We start from the raw sequence: 24,675 nt of genomic DNA, 5'->3' as shown, positions 1-24,675 counted from the left end.
TCTACTAGGACTATAATGAGATTCGGGATGTGTATATTGGAGAGAAAAGTAGCAACGGCTGGGAAGGCAATCCAAGTAAAAATGACGACCAGCATCCTGGCTACCATCCCAAAGAAGGTGGAGATGAAGGCGGAAGTGGTTATAGTCCTCCAAGTAATTATGAACAGACAGATTTATACCACCTTCCTGAAAACTTCAGGCCATATATCAATGGTCAGAAGCAAGAATTTAATAGTCAACCAACCAATGTAATTAAATTTTCAGATCCTCAAAGGAATCATTTCCAGGTATTGTAAGAACTTGACTTTCAGGAATTTGTGTGTATGTCTGCACACATTTGCTTGTATGTGTATGTGTATATTTAAAAAAGTATGTAGGTGCAATGATAAGCTTTAAGTACAAAATCCCTGAGAGTGCTTTTATTCAGGCTCATGCTGAATTAGTCATGCTGTTTTCTGTTTACAATCTAATGAAATCATGGCCTTGAGTTCAAATTTTAAAATAGAGGCTTTACAGAAACAGTTAAAAGGTAAAAGTTAAGTTTACCAAAGAAGAACCATCCTTATTTACTGCCACTTCTGGCTTCTACCACTTCACCATGCTTCAGCAAGAAGCCATGTTCAGGTATCTTGGTATAGTTTTAAAGTGGCCAATCTATGTAGATGACCCCATTTAGTTGCTTGATTTTCTAGCCCACCACCTTGATAACAAATTTTAGGTTGAATACTTCAAAGCTGTTATCTGTTTTGAAGTGATATAGCAGTAGACAGAATGAATGCTAAGGAAATAAACAAGGGTTGTTCCCTTCTTTGCCCCCCCCCCCCGGGGGGAAATTTATTAATGAGCTAAGGATATAGGTAGCTCAGATATACGATGAGCTTAGGATATGGGTGGATGCTTCTTGGACTTTGAGTGACATTGATTTTACCAGTAGCTTTTCTCTTTTTGCCAACAGCTATTCTGTGTCACCCAATGACAGGATGACTTTTTCATCCTTTTAAGATGGTCATTTTCTATCTCTATGGAATACTAACTATTCTGCAAATGTTATTGAATATTTATTATATACGAGGCATGTTCTTGCTATTGAATATGTACACTCTTATGTTCTCAAGATGTTGGCATCACCTAAATCATTCTTATTTATATATAATCTTATTGGAATTCTTTTTTTTTTCTTTTTAATTAATTTTTTTTTTCAGCATAACAGTATTCATTGTTTTTGCATAACACCCAGTGCTCCATGCAATACGTGCCCTCCCTATTACCCACCACCTTATTGGAATTCTTGAGTGTTATTTATGTAATTGGACCCATTGTATGCTCAGAAGTACCATTAAGATACGTAAAATTATATATTATAGACTTTTAGTTAATAGTATTAAATGACTGTAAGTGGTATTTTTAAGCTAAGATATATGTATAAAGTTTGTAATTGTACCACAATTGAATTTCCTAACAAAATCGAGGTGTCTAATTCAGATCATTTTCAAAGAAAAAGCCAAATCCTGATTGTCAGTTTCATTTATCATCTTTTGATAGCAATTTGTTACATCACAAGGTCCCAGTTGTCAAGCTTTGGAACCATATAAAGTGACATATAAACCTTATCAGGCTTCTGCCCAGAATAATGACTCACCAGCCCAAGAGATAGCAGGAAGTGACACATTTGAAAGCCTGCAACAACAATTTTTAGGAGCTAATGAAAGTAGGTATCAAGTTTATATTTATTTCTTAATAACAGAAATAGTTTTGAACACTGGGCGTACTCAAAAATTGTCATTTTTTTTCTTAAAGTATGATAATGGGATTGTGGTTGATTCTTTTTTTTTTTTTTTTAAGTTCTGTTATTAGAAATCCAGAAGTGTTTATGAATAAACTGATATGGAGTCTTGGATTTACTTTAAATAATAAGTTGTTGGGGGTATATAGATGTAGAGTATAGTATATAGTATAGAGATATACTATATAGAGAGAGTATAGTATATAGTATAGAGATATAGATAAAGCAAGACTGACCATGAGTTTGTAGTTATTGATTCTGGATGGTAGGTTCATGGGGTTCATTGCCACTCTACTCTCTACCTTATATATTTGAAACTTACCATTATAAAACACTTATAGTTCTTCTCAGCTGCATATTTCAGTTGTTCTAGTTGGTTAAGACTTTTCATTAGATACATGTTTTTCTTACTGAAGTCTAATTTGGAAAATAAAATTGAGTTTTCTTTTCAAACTTAGATTTTTCATTACTACATGGAAATGTAATTCAGTAAGTTAGCCATTATCATCTTAAGTTTTTCTTTTAATTTTTAGACTTTTAGTGTAGTAATTAGGTAACTCTGATATACAGTACTTAATATTCAGAATTTAAACTAGGGTTATCTCGGGTTTAGTCATGTGGCATTTGTGAAAAAAAATTCCCTTTATATACTGCATGGATAAATAGGAGAATGAGAGAAATGTTACTGGAGAGTTTGGAGGAGATGAAACACCCAAAATCAAAAGCCAGAACTTGGGCTGTGACTGACCTGAATGAGTGTTTCCTACACTTAACTTTTGTTGTCCTACTCTCCAGCATGTGAAATAGCTTCCAGTTATTGTGCATATTGAAGAGCCAGGGTGACTCTTGAGTGTGACAGCAAGATGGTGGTTTGTTTGACATTTAAGAAGCGGGCGGCGGGTGGGGGGCGGGCAGGGAGATGTCATTGGCTGTTCTGGGCTTCCTGGGCTCCACCGAGAAGACTGGGCTGCACGCCCTAGCTTCAGAGCACTGCTTGTGGCATAACACATACACGTGGGCTGCAGGAGAGCTATGGGGGAGGCCAGACCTCACTTCCCCACAAGGAGTTGATAGCAAATCAGGGTCTCCTCTCTTTGTTCAGGAGGTTTTAGGGAATGAGGTGAGGGGGTGGACAGCATGGGTGGCATAACTGATTTTAGGCTGAGTTAATAAGCATCACACCAGTGGCCTGATTATCTTGGTATTTGTTCTTTCAGTTCTGCTGTGTTCAGTGACGTTTGTATGTCTGGTCTTTCTGTGTAGATAACCTTATGCGACTCTGTTAAGAGTCTGTGTTTTATCAAGTTGATTTATTTTTTGTTTAAGTAAGTTACTTAAACATCTGCCTAAATTAAACATTTGGAAGTTAATTAGGTAACTTAATGGTACAGTAGTGCTGAATTTTAGTGATTATAGCTTCTTAGCCACAGTAGTTAAAAAAATGACTTTGGGGAGAGGTGTGGCCTGTAGACCGCTCATTCTTGAGTTAACCCTGTTCTAAGTTGACCTGTAACAAAGTTTTCAGTCTTCAGGGGTTTCTTTTGGTCTCAGCCTTATCTCTTTTTTAAAAAGAAGATTGTTTTGTTTGTTGGCAAGTAGAAGTGTTGTTCTAGGAAAAAATGAAGAAAAATATTTGTCATTTTGTGATTGAAGCACTATCCTTCTCCTAGACATCGCTTTTTCTCTTTTTCCCCCCAGTCATTTTTAAGTCGTCCCTAAAATGACTTTAATCATTTCTGAAAGAAGACCTCAAAATTCTTTATCAATCTCTTTATTGATTTATTAGTGCAGCAGTTATGTGCTAGCATGAACATGAATACGATGTAATTCGCATTCCTGTTTAAGATAAAACACTTTGAGAAGAGTGCCTAGAAATTTTCTTTAAAATTGGCTTTATAGAATCTGATGTAGTTTTTTTTTCCAATTTTATGAGAACATAGAACTCTGTTCCATTGTAATTGGTATGTGCTTATTTTTAATTAGCCAAAATGGTAGTGTGACTCAGGGTTATACTCTACACCAGTGACTTCTTAAACTTTTCTGGCAGTGACCACAGTAAGAAGTACCTTTTTTACATTGTGATGAGGTCTTATAATATTTATCTATGTAAATAAGTATACATAATGAAAACACATTTCACAAAATAATCTTTATTCATACTCCATGATGCACTCGGATATATTGTCTAATTTTTTTAAAAAATGGTGGTCAAAATTCACTGAATTGATTTCATGATACTAATGAGTTGTATCCACATATTTACATTTGGGTTATGTTTTTAATCCAATAAATTATCTCTAATTTTAATGCAGATGCTGCAGAAAATATGCAGATTATCCAACTTCAGGTTCTTAACAAAGCAAAAGAGAGACAACTAGACAATTTAGTTGAAAAGTTAAATGAAAGTGAGCATCAAATTAGATATCTGAATCACCAGCTTCTGATAATCAAAGGTAAGATGACTCCTGTTGGGTGCTGTCATTTATGAGGTACACTAACGCTAGACATCTTGTTTTTAACAGCTTATTTTAAATATGAAGCTTGGAGAGTGGATGTGCTTGGTCAAAGGGCTCATAATGAGTCAGTCAGAATGAAACAAAAACCCAGGATTTTGACACCTTGCCTTGGATTATTTCTCACCAGGACATTCTATTTTGAGGTCCTCGCTTTCTCATTCTCTTCTATTGGGCTGTTAGAATCAGTGAACATTATTTAACTATGCTGATAGCATTCTGTCCTAATAAGTTGTTGATTCCATATGTAGTTTACCTTGGACAAAGTATTCCAATTCCCAGAGAGACTTGTGTTTAGTTTGCAATACATTTTCTAAGCCTACAGATTAACATAAGATTTTAATCCAAGTAAGAATTTGTGATCCTGAACTCCTTTTGGTGTGTCAAGGAGAAAAATAGTGCCATTCCTGGGAGAGGCACCTAGAGGAAAACAGTTTCAAGTTATAATTGTTTACTCTTCATGCATTCTGTAGTTTTGGTCAATGGTGAACTTCTCATTTGTAGAATAATTTTGTGACTGAACTCTAGCTTGTTTCAAACTTAATTAATAGTGAAAAGATCTCTTTCTGTAATGTTTATAAAATTTATTTTGAGAGAAGAACTTGTAAACTGTTACCGTAAAGTATGTGAGAAGAATTTAAGATTAGGTGAATGTAAAAGTTCATTGCAAGTGTGTATGAAAAACAAATAGTCCTCAGATTCCTTCTTTGATTAGCAGGGATTTGTCCCATCTATGTAACTTCTTAAGTAAACAAATGCTGAAACCACTGTTAGAATCTTGTGGTCCTCAAAATGATACAGTAATATTTTTGAGGGAAGTGATTCTGATTTTCTCAATTTTTTGGTTCCACTAAGGCATTCTTTTTTTGGAACTTCCCTGTTTTTTTCTAAATCAACTGAAGTTTACTATCTGAATTAAACTGAACATTCATATGATACCAACCTGATATTTGATAAGAGATTGTGAAAATAAGGGTCCCCGTACAGTAAGTTATTTATATAATCATTTTTAATGTTGTAGATGAAAAGGATGGTTTGACCCTCAGCCTCCGAGAATCACAGAAACTCTTTCAGAATGGAAAAGAAAGAGAGATACAGCTTGAAGCACAAATAAAAACACTGGAGACCCAAATACAAGCATTAAAAGTGAACGAGGAACAGGTAAATATTTTATCATTATTATTTATGGTAAAAGATTATTTATTACAGTGAAAAGTTTACTTAACTTTTGGTAATATGGGACTAAATTCAGCAGAACTTTGCAGTTTATATCTTCTTCCAGTGTCAGCCTGCTTTGGTTTCCCTGACCTTGGAGGGACGGTGCTCTCATCTACCCAGTCATCTGCTTACAAGATAAAAGTCTGCACAGCTCCCCTATTCCCTCTCATCCAGTCAGCCACTACCTTCTGTTGAGTCTCCACATTTCTGTCCCCATGTCCCTGATTCAGGATTTTACCATTTGTTGCAAAAGTATCTTAACTAGTCTCTAGTCTTTTTTTGAGGGGTTAGGGAGTGTAGGAGTGGGAGGAGGGACAGAGGGAGCTGGAGAGAGAGAATCTTAAGCAGAATCCATGCCTAGTGTGGAGCCCAATGCGGGGGTTGATTTCATGACCTTGAGAATGCGACCTGAGCTGAAATCGAGAGTCGGGCACTTAACCCACTGAGTCATCCAGGCGTCCCTAGTCTCTAGGCTTTTACCCCTTCTGCAAATTCTCTCTTGGCCAGTCTTTCTAAAATCCTGATTGTTTTTCCCTTGCTTAAAGCCTGACCCCACTTTACTTGTGGGATGAAGTATGGCATGGAAATGGCCATCAGATCCTTGCCTACCTCTTTCCTTATTCTTCTCAAACTCAATAGTGCATGTATTGTTTTTATATACTTGTATATGCCATTTCTTCTCTCCGGAATGTGCTTTCCTCAGCAAACTGCTAGTTGATTATCACACCCTGCTCGTAGGTTTTCTTTTCCTAAGTCTTCCCTGCCTTCTGGCACGTAATAGGAGGTCAGTATAGGTTGAGTGAATGTTGTTGAAAACTGATGTAACCTGTACATATTTTGTCTTATGTATTTCTCTATTCTTGCTCTGATACTGGCAAGACTATGGTTTTATGGTGTGTTTTAAAATGTGGTAAACAAATTAGTATTCTTAAAAAATTTGTAGCTCTTTTTCACGTTTTCTTTTCTAGATTTTGCATATCAACTTTTTATGTTTGTAAAAAATCTTGTTGGGATTTTGATTAGTGAAGCATGAGGCATTGTGTTTACTATTTTATCGATGAATTAATCAAGTTTTGGAGAAGTCAAAATTGCCCAAGGTTACGAAGCCAGTTATTGACAAAATAGCAGTGCCTAAATTTCCTGACCCCAGTAGACTTGCCTTTAAAGTGGTGGCACAAGGGAACCTGGCTGACTCAGTTGGTGGAATGTGTGACTTGATCTGGGAGTTGTGGGTTTGATCCCCACGTTGGGTATAGAGGTTAGTTAAAAATAAAATCTTTAAAAAAAAAAATAGTGGTGGTACATTCTTCGATTAATGAGATAGATAGCCATTTAATGGTTGGAAATGGTCATAAGTCATTGGTAGCGAAGGTTGGTGGGGGTGACTCATGAGAGTGATACTGTTCTGGAGGTGGGGGGAAGGAAGGTGGTTAAAATTAAAAGTGCCTATAAAGTTTTGAGTTTGGTTTTAGAGATGTGTGGCTAGTTCTGAGGATGGTCCTATGAAAGAATTTAAGCAATGCTGTCTCATAGCTGGCTCCTTATCCTTCGGGTGTCAGCTGCAACAAGCCACATTATATCTAGAGTAGCCCATAGCTCCATATTCCTACTCTCCTTCATCATGCCGTATCCTGTTACTCTATTTTAAAACTATCTGAAATGATCTCTTTGTTTAATTGTTATTGTTTGTCTCTTTCCACCAGAAAGTAGCAAGAGTTTGGAACTTGCCTGTCCTGTCATCATGTCCTTAAGTTTTTAGAAGCCTGCCTTGTACAGAGTAGTCCCATTCTTTATTGAGCAAATGAATAACTGTCATAACTGCTTTAAACAGTATTGGAATAAATGGTCAATCTCTGGAATAGAAAGGAAGAATAAGCCTCATTTGAAATTTTAAGTTTTGTGTGTAAGAGACGGTTAGCATTTTTAACTTTTTGAAAATTGATAGTTCTTATAAAAAGTTGAATTGCTTTTATACGATAAAATGTTATAACTTTTAAATCTTTTTATAAATTAGAAATTGCATGTATAAAAAATACGGCATAAATGAAAACATAAAAGCAACAGAATCACCACGTGTACTAATTTTCTTTTGTTAGCATAAACTTAATGGCTTGAAACAATGCATATTACTGTTCTAGAGGCCGGAAGTCTGACATGGGCCTCACTGGGTGAAAATCAAGCTGTCATCAGGGATTTGTCGCTTTTCAGAGGCTCTAAGGAAGAATCCATTTTCTTGCCTTTTCCAGCTCCTGGAGGCCACCGGCATTCCTTGGCTTGTGGCCCATTTTCATCTTCAGAGCAAGAAGTCACTGGTTCTGATTTTTCTGCCTCAGTTTTCCTCATTTAAGGACATTTCTGGATACACTGGGCCCACCCAGATAATCCAGGATAATTGTTTTTAATTTAAGGTCATCTGAATAGCAATTTTAATTTGGTCTACAGCCTTACTTTTCCCTTGCCATGTAACAACATATTCACAGGGTTTAAGGATTAGGACATGGCCCTCTTTGGGGAACTGTTGTTTAGCCTGGTACGCTATTATTTTTTCCACAACTGTAGAGATTCAAAACTTTGTTTTTAACAAATGGTCGTTGACAGTTTTCATCAGTCTTTCAAGAAACGGTTGTCATTTTTCTGTGACCCAGCAATTGGCTTGCCCCTCACACTTGGCTCACAGAACAGTGCAAACAGCGCTGGGACCACTATTGTAGCAGCAAATGCCTTGTCTGTTACCCACATTGCCATTATGCCGAGCAAAATCCTCTATCACTCTCCTCAGGTAACTATAGGTTCTTTTTCTCAGTGAATGTTTCCAGCAATTGTGGGCCTGGTGGGTTCCAGCTAGGGAAGTCCTAAGGAACTAAAGCTGCCCCACCATTGGGAGACCCTTTCTTGACCATTCTTCTTGAAGGATGGTTGATTTTTGGCATTACAGTCTATTAAGAGAGGACAGAGTTAAAGTACTGCAAACATGGCTCTCCTGTGTGTATCCGCTAGATGATTAAGAAGTCCAGGACAACTGAAATGGCTCTGGAGAGCCTGAAGCAGCAGCTGCTGGACCTCCGTCACTCAGAATCCCTTCAGCGTGCTAGAGAGCAGCATGAGAGCATCGTGATGGGCCTCACGAAGAAGCATGAAGAGCAAGTGGTGTCCTTACAAAGGAAGCTGGATGCTACAGTTACTGCGCTTCAGGAACAGGTTAGGAGGCTTTCGCATGAGCAACTGTTATAAGCGAGGAAGGCTGGCTATTTTTTGTAACTGATATTTTGTGGTTCCTCATGTGAAAATTTTGGATGTTTGCAGTAGGTGTTTATGAGTAGAACTTAAAAGCCAATGATTTTTCATCAATGAATATGTCCTGAAGGCTTAATTTTGGAAATTCTCTCCCTAATAGGATTAGTTAGTACTTTCTCAGTTCTCACATTACTAGTCCTGTATTTGTACAGTATTTATACACATCGTTGTTGTTGCCCTAGAGTAAATCCATACCGAAAAGAGTGAGTGTTCTGGGAGCTAGAGTGAACTTGAGAGGTTGTCCTGGGAGCTTAACCAGTAGAAAGTCTTTCTTGGGTAATTTACCTGTCAGTAAATATTGTGTAGAAGTGGTTCTTGGGAGAAGAGTTAATTTTTGAGAATAGCGTAATAATAACATAAGGAAGAAAGTCTGATCTAAAATCGCCGAGATGTGAAACTTGAGCATCTCTCACAGTCTGTATTATTTCTGCCCCAAAGAGAATAAAATGGAAGATGACAGGGAGTCAGGTGGTGAGTTTGCTTGTGTTCCAAACCCCAGGTAACCACTTGAATGGGTAAAATTTCAGAGTGTGATTTTCTTCATGTAATTTCAAAATTAATTTAACCCAAAGGAAGAAGAGCAAAAAAATAAAATGGGAGGGTATCATAAATTCCACCACCCTTAAAATTCGTCCTGATTTATGTTGCTATTTTTTATTTACAATAGCTGACTAAATTTTTCCATATTTTAGGTAGAAGTATATAAGATTAGGTACATAAGTACTGCATTATTGCCAGTAATAATTGTATACTATCTTATTTTTATATGTATTTATATGAGTTATGAGATTTATTTTCTTAAATATGCTTTTTGTATAGAAAAATATTGTGAGTTTGATTGGTGTGGAGGCTGTGTGGGGAAAGACAAAAGCTATGCCAAATTATTGAAAAAATCTTCAGTATTTAAACAAATGACATTTGAGATATAGTTTTATTTATTTTGGCTATGTTGGTATAGTAGCATTAAAGCTGGTTGGACTTGGACAGTGGTCCTTTTTGGATGACAAGAGGGGTGGAGTCTGGGGGTTTTTCCTTGCAGGGTTGAGGATCTCTCCATTCTCTGCTGACTTTGACACATTACACAGGGGAGGGCTAAAAGAAATTCTTGCTGTGTTCAACCCCTGTGCCCACTCCATTCTCTGTTTTTACCACTACCCCTCCCCCCACCCCCAATAAAAGGACCTTGGACTAGAACACAGAATAAAGTCTTGATTCTGTGCTGACTGGGTTTCAGACTCCTGAACCACAGATTGAAGGTGTTGACTGTGAGGTCTTTTCTACTGTTACATTCTGTGACTGATTTTTTTATTTTTTTAAACTGATCATAAGACTGATGTTAGCCCTCTGGATGTAATTGCATAGCTGCTCTGCAAAGTGATGATTCCAAAGTGCTTATAGTTTTTCCTCTTGGTAATGTTTCTTAGGGTATTTCTTTTGTGCTGACAATTTGGGATCAGTTGGCTCAGCAGTATTTTTAATAAAATGACAATCCATACTATCTTAGAGTCCAAATTGAGATTCCTGATTAGAAAGCTGCTATAAATTAGATCAACCAGGAGCTAGGGAGTTGCCTGCCTATAATCGGAAAAAATGTCTGAGTATTTTATACAGAGGGGGTTGATTTCTTAGAGTAGCTGGTAACCATACATACATTCTGCATTTTGCCCCTTGCCCTCTTTTTCTTTATAAAGTTATTGAAGAGGTATAAAGTATTTCCCTTTCAGACAAACCTTTCCCTATGTTCCATTCAGCACAGTACCAAGACAACTAAAACAATTCTTGGAAAATAGTAGCAAGGTACAAATGACTGGATAATTTAGTAGATGAACTTGAATAAGTTTCTCAGTGGGAAAGGACTACAGTTGTAAACTAATCATATTGTTATACTCAGCCAAAACTTCTTGGAGCTCTGTGTTCCTTCAGTGACAGAACTCTCTTATAGCAAACCATCTCCTGGACTCTCCTGTCTCTGTCTCCCATTCTTGGAAGTGTCATGTTCTGAGGCCTCCGAATGTCAGGTTAAGATCTCTGATTATCTCCTTGATGGTATAAAATCTTTCTTCACTCTGATCTTCTTGAAATCTGCAGCTTTGGGTGAAGTTGTGGACTTTGGTTTCTATGTCATGACTTTTGCCTGGTCTACTCTCTAACTTTCCTTTAACATTATATTTAAAGCCTCCAGTTGAAATACCTTCTCTTGGCTAAGAGATTACCACAGACCTCTGTGTGGCATAATACTCATGTCTCTGTTCTAGAAATCTGTTCAATTCTATTTGCTCCCACAGATTCAGCTATTATCTCTGTCATCACACGTGTCTTGTTCAGTCTTTTTTTTTTTCATTTTTTTACTACATTCAGTCAGTCACTGTATAGTACATAATTAGTTTTTGATGTAGTGTTTATTGATTCATTAGTTAAGTATAACACCCAGTGCTCATCATAACACATGCCCTCCTCAATACCCATCACCCTGTTTCCCCCTTATCCCCACACACCTCCCATCTGAAACCCCCACATTGTTTCTTGGGGTCCATAGTTTCTCATGGTTCATCTCCCTCTCTGATTTTCCCCTTTGGATTTCCCTCCCTTCCCCTATGTCCTCCATGTTATTGCTTATGTTCCACATATGAGTGAAACCATATGGTAACTGTCTTTCTCTGCTTGACTTAACTTCATTTAACATAATCCCCTCCAGTTCCATCCATGTGGATGCAAATGGTGGGTATTCATCCTGATGGCTGAGTGATATTCCATTGTATGTATGGACCACATCTTTATCTATTCATCTGTTGAAGGGCATCTCGGTCCTTGCCACAGTTGGGCTGTTGTGGACATTGCTGCTTGTTGAGTCTTAAAGCTGTCGGCCTTTAACCATCTTGAACTGCATGTTCTCACTCAAGCTACCTATAGAAAAGAAGGAATGACTCATTTTGTTTATTCATTTTTGAGGGTTTTTAATTGTTTTTATTTTTTTATTATGTTAGTCACCATACAGTACATCATTAGTTTTTGATGTGTGTTCTATGGTATTGAAACTGAGCAAGTTTGAGTGTAATTGGTTTCTCTGAACTTGTCAATAGGAAACAACATGGTTCAGTTGATCGTTACATTTAGTCAAATTATTGCCACCATCGGCCTTCTCTTCATATGTTTTTCATATCTACTTGAACTTTTTTTTTTTTAAAGATTTTATTTGTTTATTTGACAGAGAGACACAGCGAGAGAGGGAACACAAGCACGGGGAGTGGGAGAGGGAGAAGCAGGCTTCCCTCGGAGCAGTGAGCCTGATGTGGGGCTCGATCCCAGGACCGTGGGATCATGACCTGAAGGCAGCTGCCCAACGACTAAGCCACCCAGGCGCCCCTTGAACTTTCTTTTTGCCAGTTCTCAGTCTTATAAAAGTATTACGGCCTCCCCAGCCCATAAATGTTGTCTCCCCACCCCTTCTCACACACACATTCACACTGTTGTTAATGTTAGCCCATTCATTGTGTTTGCTGTGTTATTTTGGCGCTTTAGGACCATGCTTTTCAAGCTGGCTTGGGAATCCGCAGCAGTGTGCCAAGAGGCTTGCACTGTTGAATAAACATGGAGCAGTTTCCAGAAGCTTCATTTTGCTCAGAAATTTGGTAGAAAAATTTAAAGCAAACATGACTGCATTATGAAATAGAATGCAAAATTCACATGAATTTTTTAACTAAAATAGGAGACTTCAGAGTCCCTTTCCTCTGCTTAGTGATGCTGTCACTATCCTTATGAGGTGTACCTTATGTTACTATCCTTAAGGCATCATTGGGCTTTAGGTTATCCTATGGATCAGGTCGCAAATGCCTTCTCTTTGCTTCAAAACCCTCCCTTGATATTCTTAATACTTATTTCTTGAGGCTTTTTCAGGTAACTTTAGCCAGTGAACTTACTCCTGCCTGTCTCATGCTCTGCAATTCAGCCTGTGTAGTCTTTCTTGTTTTTGTTTTTGTTTTTAAGATTTTTACTATTTATTTGATGGAGAGAGACACAGCAAGAGAAGGAAACAAGCAGGGGGAGTGGGAGAGGGAGAAACAGGAAGCCTGATGTGGGGCTTTCGATCCCAGGACCCTGGGATCATGACCTGAGCCGAAGGTAGATGCTTAATAACTGAGCCACCCAGGCATTCCCATGTGTAGTCTTTCTTGAATGAGAAGGGATGATTTCTTCTACATAGGCTTGGGACTAGTATGGCTTATTACTCCTAAACACATTTTTCTTTCTGAAGAAGAATTTCTGAATATATTATATACATGCTCCCTGTTTTTCTATATATCCCCATACAGTTACACACATGAATGCATGCATGTGTGTGTGCACAAGTGCGTGCACACACATACACATACACATATATCCTGTCTGGTTTTCTCTGTCATTCATTTTTAAAAGGTTGTTTATTTGTTTGTTTTTATAACGCTCACTGTGTATAAGGTATAGGTACCTTCAAGGAGACTTTATTAAGAAAAATAAGACATGTAAAAGGTAGAAAAATATAATAAACAGATTAAGTATAAAAGAAGTTCAGAGGAGGGAGAGATTATTTGTGGCTGCTCAGAGTAGAATGAGCTTTTGGCTCTTCAGAATAGAGTGAGTTTCCATGTATTTATCTGAATCCTTGCTGTCTTGGGATATAGGTTCCATGGTTCAAAGTGGTCTGCCTGAATATATATACATACACTTATACTGACAGTGTAACATGCAGTAGAGGTAGGTATAATGCATTTTCTTTGGCTTGAATGGAATCTAGTTTTAGAATATCGATATCTTGTGATTGTAGAACAGAAAGGACTTCAGAAATCGTTGAATTTAACCTTTATTAGCATAATTATAAAAGAAAAAACAGATGGAGAAGTTGATGACTCACCCAAGATCATAAACGTTTGTTCTAACTTCCAGTCCTATGCACTTAACCTTGAAAAAAGAGGTGATGCTGCTCTGTGATGATTTTATGTTTGAGCTAAAATCCAATTATGTATTGTATTTGTTTAGTATTTAATAACTGATCATGAAAATGACTTCTTGAATACTTTTTCTACTTAGGAAGATATTTGTTGTCATTTGAAAGATCAAGTGAAAGAACTGGAAAGGAATCAAGAAGCAATGAAATTAGAAAAGACTGAGATCATTAACAGATTGACGAGAAGTCTAGAGGAGAGTCAGAAGCAGTGTGCCAACTTTTTGCACTCAGGTGGGTGTCCAGGATGAACCCTTGTCTCCCCAGATGGCTAGTATAATATGCAGAGAGAACATAGTAGGATCTGTGAATTATTAAAATCCAGAAAAGACAGAAAAGATCATCAGTGACAATTTTTCAAACATTATTAGTATATATATATAAAGATATAATGCGTTTTCATTAGATAATTTAGAGAACACAACTACAAAGTAGCAAATAAAAATAACCAATAATCCTGTGACACAGAGGTAACTTTTCAGTGTTTGAATGAATTGCCCTCAAGTGACATTGAACACATACACTTAGGTAATTCCCTGCTTCTGCACATAATACATTTTTTAAAACATACCAAAGCTGAATGTGCAAAAATTGAACAATAAAATGTATGTTAGAAGGTGGGTTCTATCCCTGGGAAGTAAAAATGATTATGAAATCCCATTATATTTTGCTTTTTAACATCAGTCTGATCATGTGTTTCTATTGTTTTGTGAAACTTCTTTAATTTTTTTTTTTTTTTTCCCCTCTCGCACTTAACCTGGTCAGTTGAAGCTAGGGAGTTCTATTTTTGTCATGCTTAAGATTTCTCATATGGTTTCCATGGTATTAAGTTTGTGACCTACATTGTTCGTCATTAGTTTCAGCAGTACTTTTCTTATCCGTTTTTAGAGAATGACATTAGAGTAAAAGGCAATAAAATAATCACATGTTTATGCAAACTGTCCCACCGACAAAACTGCCCTGGGTGCTGATGAATAGCTCCTGCTGTGGAAATAGCTCAGTGGTTCTTCAGTACCTGACATATGAAAGTCACGCTTGAGCACGTAAAGCCAATTTAGACTGTTGGTACAATGTGTATCAGAGTCACTTACTCAGAAGCTGAAGGTGCTAAAGTCAAAGGCTGTCAAAAAATGTGTGTGCAGAGGTTTTGGTAGGGGCAAAATTTGGCTTATACCCTGTTTGGGCCCCGCCTCCCTCTTCAGTTTTTGTATCTGTTTGTTTCACATGGCATTACTTAGTGAGCTTTTCTCCTTGCCACTAAAGGGTTTGAAAATATGATTTTCTTTCATTGCATAATATGCCATCATTACTTTGCTTAGCCATTTCCCAGATGCTCATTTTCTTTTGAGGAGGCCCCATAAAGTTCCTTTTAAATGGGAGCCTCCCCTAGTACATTTAAAACATTAAGTTACCGAAGTTTCCAAAGCATGGCCTGAATATGGTTTTTTCACATGTGGAGGTGGGGGTGGTGGAAATAAAAGCATTTCGAAAGAAGCTAAAGGCAGCAAGATGTAGTTTTCTTATTAGAGGGTAGAAATGGGTTCCAAAGAATTTTTGCTTTGGCTTTCTATGAGTTGGAACGTTATGTTCCTATTAAAGGACTCATGGAGTATTAAGGTCTGTAGACGTGGCTGATTTGATTCATAGCAAGGTCACAGTAGTCCCAAGTCTTCAACCTCCCAGGGACATAAGAAGAGCCATACTAAATGTGTGGACATGTGTAGGAAATGTCTGGACCTCTGCCTTCTGGGTCCCAGTGGCTACACCTTTGTGCTCCTAGAAAGGTAATGAAAAGGTAATAAAGCAGAGCTCCACCTTCCATAGACTCAGTGGATTCAAGGTCTTCTGAACATCGTGGGTACTTTGTCCCTTTACTTGTGGTATACTCTGTGATTCTTTCCCCCACAGGCTCCGTACAGGAGGTGGCTCAGCTACGGTTCCAGCTGCAGCAAGCTCAGAAAGCACATGCTATGAGTGAAAACATGAACAAGGCTTTGCAAGTGAGTTTTGCCACTTGGAAGAGACTCTGTGGATAACTGAATTAGGCAGTGCTTACATCACTTTTCTGAACCTTGGATTTCTCTATAAATGAGGTAGTTGGACCATCTCCAGACCAGACACAGAGTTGTTCGCAGTCTCACCCACACAAGTTAGGTAGTCAAGCCAGGTCCTTCTTGACTGCAGAGCCAGGGCACCGCCCCTCTGCCCCCAGGCTGCCTATAGCCTCCTTCACGTGGTGTGTCCTTTCATTTATGGGTATATCCCGGAGATAGGTACATGTACAGGTGTGGGAGACCTGCAGTTTCGCTGCAGCTCTCTCACCTCCTCCTCCAGTGCTACTTACATTTTCCACTGGAGGACGAGTTCCAGTATTACCTCTGCTGGAAAGGCACATTTTGCCTTTTCCAACTGGCAGACTAAAGTACAACACGTTCTTGGCAAACCAGTCCACTCGGTCCCTCTAGAATGCCAAAAGTGCTGCCATCAGTTTCTCAGCTCAAGGGACACTTTTTGTGGAGGACAGAATGTAAGTGAGAGAGGTGTGAGAGAAGCTCCTTACATTTGCTTTCTCCTTCATTTATTCATTTGTTCATTCGTTTTACTTGAAAACCAATGTGTGCTGGCCTTTCTAAAGTTATATATATCTCTCTGTGTATATATATATGGATATATACCTCTAAAGTTATTAATGTATATATTAGTTGTACACCTGTGTTCATAGCAGCATTATTTTAAAGTTATTTTTAGTGTAAATTTAAATTTACTGCTTTGAATGCCTTATTTCCTCATACTGCTGATCATTAAAATGAATTTCAAAACATAGATGAATGATTCTTTCATATAAGAAAGTAATTTTCGGGGCGCCTGTGTGGCTCAGTGGTTTAAGCCGCTGCTTTCGTCTCAGGTCATGATCTCAGGGTCCTGGGATCGAGTCCCACATCGGGTTCTCTGCTCGGCAGGGAGCCTGCTTCCCTCTCACTCTCTCTGCCTGCCTCTCTGCCTACTTATGATCTCTCTCTGTCAAATAAATAAATCTTTAAAAAAAAAAAAGAAAGTAATTTTCAATAATTTTATGTTTCAGGAAGAATTAGCAGAACTAATCATTTCTACTGATCATTAAAGTGAATTTCAAAGCATAGATGAATGACTGATCCTTTCATATAAGAAAATAATTTTCAATAATTTTATGTTTCAGGAAGAATTAGCAGAACTGAAAGATGAAATTTCTCTCTATGAATCTGCTGCAAAATTAGGAATACTTCCAACTGACTCAGACGGAGAATTAAATATAGAACTCACTGAATCATATGTGGATTTGGGTATTAAAAGAGTCAACTGGAAAAAATCCAAAGTGAAGAGGTATTAAGAAAATCATTTACTATAGAAGAACCTACATTAATAGTTCTAATGATACATGGAAATAAGTGACACCAGGCATGACATGATGAGCTGACTAGGGGGCCTTGAATATGGGACAGAAATTTTTAGTTATTTCTAATGAAGTGTAAATGTCTGAAATCAAAATGAACGAAACCTCAGCTATTGATATTGTACTATCTTTGGTACCGGTAGGCATATCAGTTTCAATAAGGTAAAAATGATGAAGTTACAGTTAAAATATAGAGAGTAAATTCTATGACTGAGGTTATATATCTTTTATTAAGGCAAGGACATATTATTTTTATTCACACTCTGTTGAAGGCAGGTACGTGGCATTTATCACATACATGATAAATGTATGTGATACATGTGGGACTCGATCCCAGGACCCTGAGATCATGACCTGAGACGAAAGCAGCGGCTTAAACCACTGAGCCACACAGGCGCCCCGAAAATTACTTTCTTATATGAAAGAATCATTCATCTATGTTTTGAAATTCATTTTAATGATCAGCAGTATGAGGAAGTAAGGCATTCAAAGCAGTAAATTTAAATTTACACTAAAAATAACTTTAATGCTGCTATGAACACAGGTGTACAACTAATATATACATTAATAACTTTAGAGGTATATATCCACATACATGATAAATGCCACGTGAGAAAACATGTGAGAAAACAAGCATTAATTTTCCGTAGGATCTTTCCTGTGACCTTACTTTTTTAAAATAGGGATTCTGTCTTTTATTCCACTGTTTAACCCAGATACTTCAGCGATCTCATGAAAGGGAGGGCCTTCTCATCCCTTGCAGGGAGTGAGGTGGTAGAAGAGGGAACACATTTTGGTGCCATCAAATACTTAGTAGATGAATGAATGACAGAATGTACACTCTTGAGGCACTCACAGTCTGGAAGGTGCTACACGAAGCTCTGGGAGTGGAGTATGGAAGATGAGGATGAAAGTCTCCCTTCTGGCAGGGAGTTTGCATTTGCCTGGGCAGGGAGAGGGAGACCTACTTGTGAGCAGCTGAATGCTGCATGCTGCACGTTATCCCTGATGAACAAAGAAGCATTTATCCAGTTATTCCTTCTGCTGGTTTGGGAGAAGGATGAAGGATGGGTGTGTGGCAGAGATGGCACGTAGGCCAAGGAGAGCCTTTCTTGAATGCATTCAAATGCCACACACCCACGGGCCAGTCGGTAGTTTCAGACTGAGTTTACCATCATCATTGTTCCAGGAGAGTGTTTATTACCTATCGTGTTGCAGGTGTCCTGCAACTAAATACAAGTGTGTGAATCTCCTGAAGGGTTTGCTCTACAATAGGTTTTAGAAGTGAGGTATTTTAATCCTGTGATTCCATTTTCAAAACAGTAAGATGATATTCAGAAAATTGAAATCTAAAGTGATTGGGTAATACTGTGAAACAAAGTGTTTATTCAGTTCAGTAAGGCTCCATTTATCTGGAGGGTTGGTCTTTAGGGACGTCCGTTTTGACAGATGACAGCTACAACCCAGCAGGAAGCTAGAACACAAATAGTACAACTAGCATGGGCACTGTGTTTAGCAGGAACCTCCTGCAGGCTCTTACCCAGGGCCTTACTTAGATTTGTGTGTATCCCGTGAATTCTCTGAGTTCCTGGCTGTGCAGTAGCTGGGGCAGAGAGTTGGGAGAGGTAATGCTAGCGTTTGAGTCCGCTAGCTTAGCCTTAGCAGGGAGAGAACTATGGGAACCGCAGCTGTAATCTCCCTCAAAATGACCATGGTCATACTCCCGAGTTTTGAAGAAAGCCATCATCTTTGGTTAGTTAAAGCAAAAAAGGTTGCATGCATTATATTTTTTAGACGGATGTATATAAAATTTCGAAGTTAAAAGGTAGTTATCTGGAAAATTTACTGCTGTGAATGCCTTATTTCCTGTTCATGCTGGGTTAGTTCTAAATGGCTAGTGGAAAGAGCATGGTTTTTAGACCCAGATTTTGTTTTGATTTGCAGTTTCGCCATTCATCACTAGCTTTGTGATCCTGGGCAAGTTTCTTGGCTTTTCTGACCCTGTTTTCTCATCAGGCTTTTTCTATTAAGAGATTATAGATGTTCTTTGGGGTTAAAATGATTAAAATATAAAGGACCTCATAGAATATGTTCTTGCACATATTAGGCATTTATTTTTAATTAAAAAAATTATTAGAGAGTGAGTGTGCAAGCAGTGGGGGAAGGGTCAGAGGGAGAGAGAGGATCTCAGACTCCCCGCTGAGCATGGAGCCCAATGCAGTTGGACTCCAGGACCTGAGATAATGACTGGAACCGAAATCAAGAGTTGGACGCCTAACTGACTGAACCCCCAGGTGCCCCACACATATCAGACATTTAATTGTTGATAGCTATTGCTATTATTATTTAGTAGATGATTGGCTAAAATATACCATTGATCCAGTTTTCATATTCTCTTTTAATTCAACATATACTTTGTAAAAGGTTTTTGATCCTCATCTCAACCTTGGGGAAACATCAGATCTGTATCTTCGTTTTAGGGTTGGGAAAACTAGAGCTGAAAGGGTTGAACTCTTTTGCCCAAGAAGAGAGACCATTAGCAGAGAACCAGTCCTGGAGCCCAAAACTTCACTGTCCTGTAAATCTGTTGGTTCATATTTACATAACAATCAAGTCTTTCTACTTTCAACTTCATTCTTCCTTATGTCTTGTATTTTAGAGCATTAAAGATTTAGTTCATCTCAAAGATTTTTCTCCAGGTTATTTTGTTTTTGTTTTTGTTTTTTAATTTATTTTCTATTTTTTATTAACATAAAATGTATTGTTTCAGGGGTACAGGTCTGTGATTCATCAGTCTTACACAATTCACAACACTCACCATAGCACAAACCCTTCACAGTGTCCATCACCCAAGTACCTCATCCCTCCTACCCACCTCCCCTCCAGCAACCCTCTGTTTGTTTCCTGAGATTGTCTCTTATGGTTTGTCTCCCTCTGATTTCATCTTGTTTCATTGTTTCCTCTCTTCCCCTATGATCTTCTGCCTTGTTTCTCAAATTTTACATATCAGCGAGATCATATGGCAATTGTCTTTCTATGACTGACTTATTTCACTTAGCATAATACCCTCTAGATCCATCCATGTCATTGCAAATGGCAAGATTTCTTTTCTCTTTTTTTGATGGCTACACAATATTCTACTGTATATATATACCATATCTTTATCCATTCATCTATTGATGGACATTTATGCTCTTTCCATATTTTGGCTATTGTGGACATTGCTGCTATAAACATTGGGGTGCAGGTGCCCCTTTGGATCACTACATTTGTATCTTTGAGGTAAATACACAGTAGTGCAATTGCTGGGTCATAGGGTAGCTCTATTTTCAACTTTCTGAGGAAACTCCATACTGTTTTCCAGAGTGGCTGCACCAGCTTTCATTCTCATCCAGGTTGTTATTAATTTTAATCTGAGCTATAATTAGCCTGGGAATTTGGAAAATAATACATATATGTTATATAAAAATAATACATATATATTTTATTTTTTCAAGTAGACTTATTTCATCATGATATATGCTAAAATGTATTCTTCTTCTGCCCTTTGTATTTAAGTAGTACTCATAGCCAAAATCCTACAGTAATATAAAGCACATTCCTGTGAATATCCAACCTGAGACATACCACTATTTTAGTAAAAGGATTTCCGCCACATTCAGCTAGGAAAGTGGAGAATAACTCAGCACAGAGTGAGTGGTCATTGAGATTCAGATAGAAGACATCCTCTGAATCACACGATAAGTGAAAAAAGCTTTAGTTTGTAGTCATCCCACCCACCAGCGGTTTAATAGATAGGAGTTTGGCTTTGAGGCAAAAGTAAAAATACTTATTTGTAGATCAAAAGTATTTATTTGTAGGAGAAAAGAGATTTGTACCTTTTCTCTGCTGGATTGTGATTCTTAGAACAAGAGGAAGCCACAGTTTTCCCAGTGTCGAGAATTTTGGTTCTTTGTTGACTTGAGCTGCTTTCAAATCACTGACCCAAATATTAGCTGCTCCAAGCTTTTATTCTCAACTACCACCTCCCTCAAGCTACTGCCTAGTAAATTTTAAGGGTTTAGGCTCAGTGTTCTATTTCACATTCATGGAATTTGAGTAGCTAAATCTGCATGCAGCTTGCAGACAGCTTCCCCTCTCCCTTATTATAGTTGGCTGCGAAGCTCAAATAATAAACATTTAACAAGTGGAATGCCTTTTCCCTTTGGTCTTCTCAGCAGGCTTCATAAGGGACTACAGTTTATTTGGACTTAGGGGAACTGACTTCCACAGGGCTCAGCAGGACTGGTCACCACTGCTGACTTTTTCCCTTTTGGGAAAGAAGAGAAAATTATTTTAGCAAGCACTTTCTCTGCTTTCTGACTTGGCTCCCTCTAGGAGTACATGATGTGCTATTTCAGTGGTCAGCATTCAGTAAGAAAAGAAATTAAGGGTGCCCAATTTGTTAGTTGAGCAAAATAAGCCTTCTGCTAAAAGTTTTCCACATCTTACAGCTCAGGAAGATGCATTGTAATAGATTTTGTATTTTTTATATAATTCTATTTCTGTGAATTATATTTTTATCTTCTATTACAATTTTGTATAAATAGAAGTGGTTTAAGTAGATGAGATTGACACAGACATATTTATACCATATCGATGTCCTATACAGGTGTTGTGTATATTGATAAATATGTAGTGTATTATAAGGAACTCCTTTTATAATATAGTATTATATTTTGTTTATTCTCCTTTTCCCTCTGTCTCTCTGTATGTATGTGTGTGCACACATAATATATATGTATATATTTCATTTGGAATCATCTGAAACTGAAGAACAGTAAAAATTAAACTCAAGATACTATTATTTATTTCTCTTTTTAGAACTACCTTTTAGTTTTTTAGAATAGTTTTAGATTACCAGAAAAATTAGTACAGAGTTTCCCTATACTCTGCACCCATTTTCCTCTGTTAATATCTTGCACCAGCCTGGAATCTTTGTTACAGTTAATGAATTAATATTGACACATTATTAACTAATGCCCATAGTTTATTTAGATGTCCTCAGTTTTTGCCTGATGTCCTTTTTCTTTTCTAGAATTACACCTAGGATACCACATTACATTTATTTATTTATTTTTTTTTTTTTAAAGATTTTATTTATTTATTTGACACAGAGAGAGATCACAAGGAGACAGACAGGCAGGCAGAGAGAGAGGAGGAAGCAGGCTCCCTGCGGAGCAGAGAGCCCGATGTGGGGCTCGATCCCAGGACCCTGAGATCATGACCCGAGCCGAAGGCAGCGGCTTAATCCACTGAGCCACCCAGGCGCCCCACCACATTACATTTAGGAGTTATGTTTCCTTAGGTTCCTCTTAACTTTCCATGTTTTTGATGACCTTGACAGTTTGAGAAGTACCAGTCAAGTTATTTTGTAGGAAGCCCCTCTTGGAATTTGATGTTTCTTTTATGATTGTATTTTTTTCATGGGTTTTGTAGAGGAAGACCATAGTGATGAGATGCCATTTTCATCACATCATATTAAGGTTGCATACTAGCAAAACTATTTCTCTTAAAAAGTAACATTTTCCTTTATTATGGAAAAATTAGAAAATACAGATTAAGAAAATTGAAGAAATTTAGAAGCAACATCATCTTCCTTTACCTCCCACAAAGAAAACCACTTTTAACATTTTGGTGTATAATTTCCACATTATCTGTTTTATGTATTTCTGAAAGGTAAAATAATACTGAATATATTGTTTGATAATGTGTTTTTTAAATTAGTATATTCTGAGATCTATAGATGACAATATTTTTGTATTTACTGATGGGTAAATTTGTATGTATTTACTGATGGATGGAGGAACTATAGTAATACACTTTTTATTTTTTTGTGATAAATGCAGAATTATTATCACAGGCATCTTTGTAGTCATGTCTTTAGGCACATCTTTATTTTTTTATTCACCCACATCTTAAAGAAATCAGTACCTTAAAAAATTTTCTTAAAAGAAATAAATACTTCTTGGATATGCCAAGAGGTGTGCACATATTTGAGGTTTTTGATACATACTTCCAAGCAGCTCTGTAGTTTCATTATTACCCACATCGTGTGGCGATACCTATTTCTGTGTATCCTAGCCAGTGCTGAGAGTTTTCCTGTTTAAACTTTTTATGCAGTTAGATCCATCACTCTCTACCTGTATGATTTCTTGATGGCGTTTTTCTAGTAAGCTGTATAGTTTTATTTTACTTTTTAAACTTTTTAAAATTGAGAAAAATGCATGAAACGTAAGTGTACAGCATAACGACTGATTTTAAAGTGAATGCCGGTGAAACCACCACCCAGAAATAAACATTGCCAGCAGCTGTTCATATGCCTCTTTCCAGTCATAACCTTGAAGTCAACAACTATCCTAACTGCTGTGTAACAATTGTTTTCTGTTTTTTTTTTTTTTTTGTTATCTCATAAGACCTAATTATTCCTACCTAAACACTATAGGTTAGGTTTGCCTTTGTATAATGTAACTCATATGTTAGATGTTACTTTTTTCTTCTTCTGTAATTTTATTGAATTGTATGTAAAACACCATAAAATTCACCTGTTTGAAGTTTACGGTCCAGTGGTGTTTTGTATATTGAGAGTGGTGCAACCAGTACCACAACCTAATTTAGAACATCTCAACATCCCAAAAAAGAAACCCTATACCTACATTCCTCATACATTCCTCATTACCCCTTCTTGTCCCCACAGCTCCAAGCAATCACTAATCTACCTTCTACCTATGGATTTGCCTATTCTGTACATTTCACATGAATGGAATTGTATGTGGTATTTTGTAACTGACTTCTTTCATTTAGCATAATGCTTTCAAGGTTCATCTGTGTTGCTGTGTGTATCAGTGCTTCATTCCGTTTTGTAGCCAAGTAAAATCTTCCATTGTGTGAATATATATCACCTTGACTTAGTCATGCATCAACTAATAGACACTTATTTGAGTTGTTTCTACTTTTTGGCTATTATGAATAATGCTACTACGAATATTTATGCGCAAATTTACGCGAATATATGTTTTCATTTCTCTTAGATATACAGTTGACCCTTGATCAGTGCACACGTTAGGGGTGCTGACCTGCTGTGTAGTTGAGAATCTGCATATGACTTTGACTTTTCAAAAATTTAACTGCTAATAGCCTGCTATTTTTTTTTTTTTTAAAGATCCCATCTACTTAATTGACAGAGATCACAAGTAGGCAGAGAGGCAGGCATTGGGGGTGGGGGGAGCAGGCTCCCCGCCGAGCAGAGAGCCTGATGTGGGGCTCAATCCCAGGACCCCGAGATCATGACCTGAGCCGAAGGCAGAGGCTTTAACCTACTGAGACCCCCAGGCGCCCCTAATAGCTTGCTATTACCCAGAAACCTTACCAATAACATAAGCTGTTAATTAACACATATTTTGCATGTTATGTATATTGT

At 37.5% G+C, this 24,675-nt stretch overlaps 1 protein-coding gene across 7 annotated transcripts in view; it reads left to right on the top strand.

Annotated features, from left to right (window-relative positions):
• Nucleotides 1-24,675, top strand: part of CEP152 (centrosomal protein 152) — a 115,475-nt gene that overhangs the window by 14,796 nt on the left and 76,004 nt on the right. For 6 of the 7 annotated variants that reach the window (XM_046009792.1, XM_046009788.1, XM_046009791.1 and 3 more), the window contains exons 5-12: nt 9-287; nt 1,543-1,708; nt 4,096-4,236; nt 5,318-5,457; nt 8,512-8,712; nt 13,873-14,020; nt 15,695-15,786; nt 16,983-17,146. In XM_046009792.1, coding sequence (XP_045865748.1) covers nt 9-287; nt 1,543-1,708; nt 4,096-4,236; nt 5,318-5,457; nt 8,512-8,712; nt 13,873-14,020; nt 15,695-15,786; nt 16,983-17,146 — 1,331 coding nt within the window. Of the gene's footprint in view, nt 1-8; nt 288-1,542; nt 1,709-4,095; nt 4,237-4,309; nt 4,443-5,317; nt 5,458-8,511; nt 8,713-13,872; nt 14,021-15,694; nt 15,787-16,982; nt 17,147-24,675 lie in introns of those variants that run through there. The other variant, XM_046009793.1, reaches the window with a different exon arrangement.

The sequence above is a fragment of the Meles meles genome, chromosome 6 (genome assembly GCF_922984935.1).
Source record: "Meles meles chromosome 6, mMelMel3.1 paternal haplotype, whole genome shotgun sequence".
Lineage (NCBI taxonomy): Eukaryota > Metazoa > Chordata > Mammalia > Carnivora > Mustelidae > Meles > Meles meles.
This window is presented reverse-complemented; position numbering and strand designations above follow the sequence as displayed.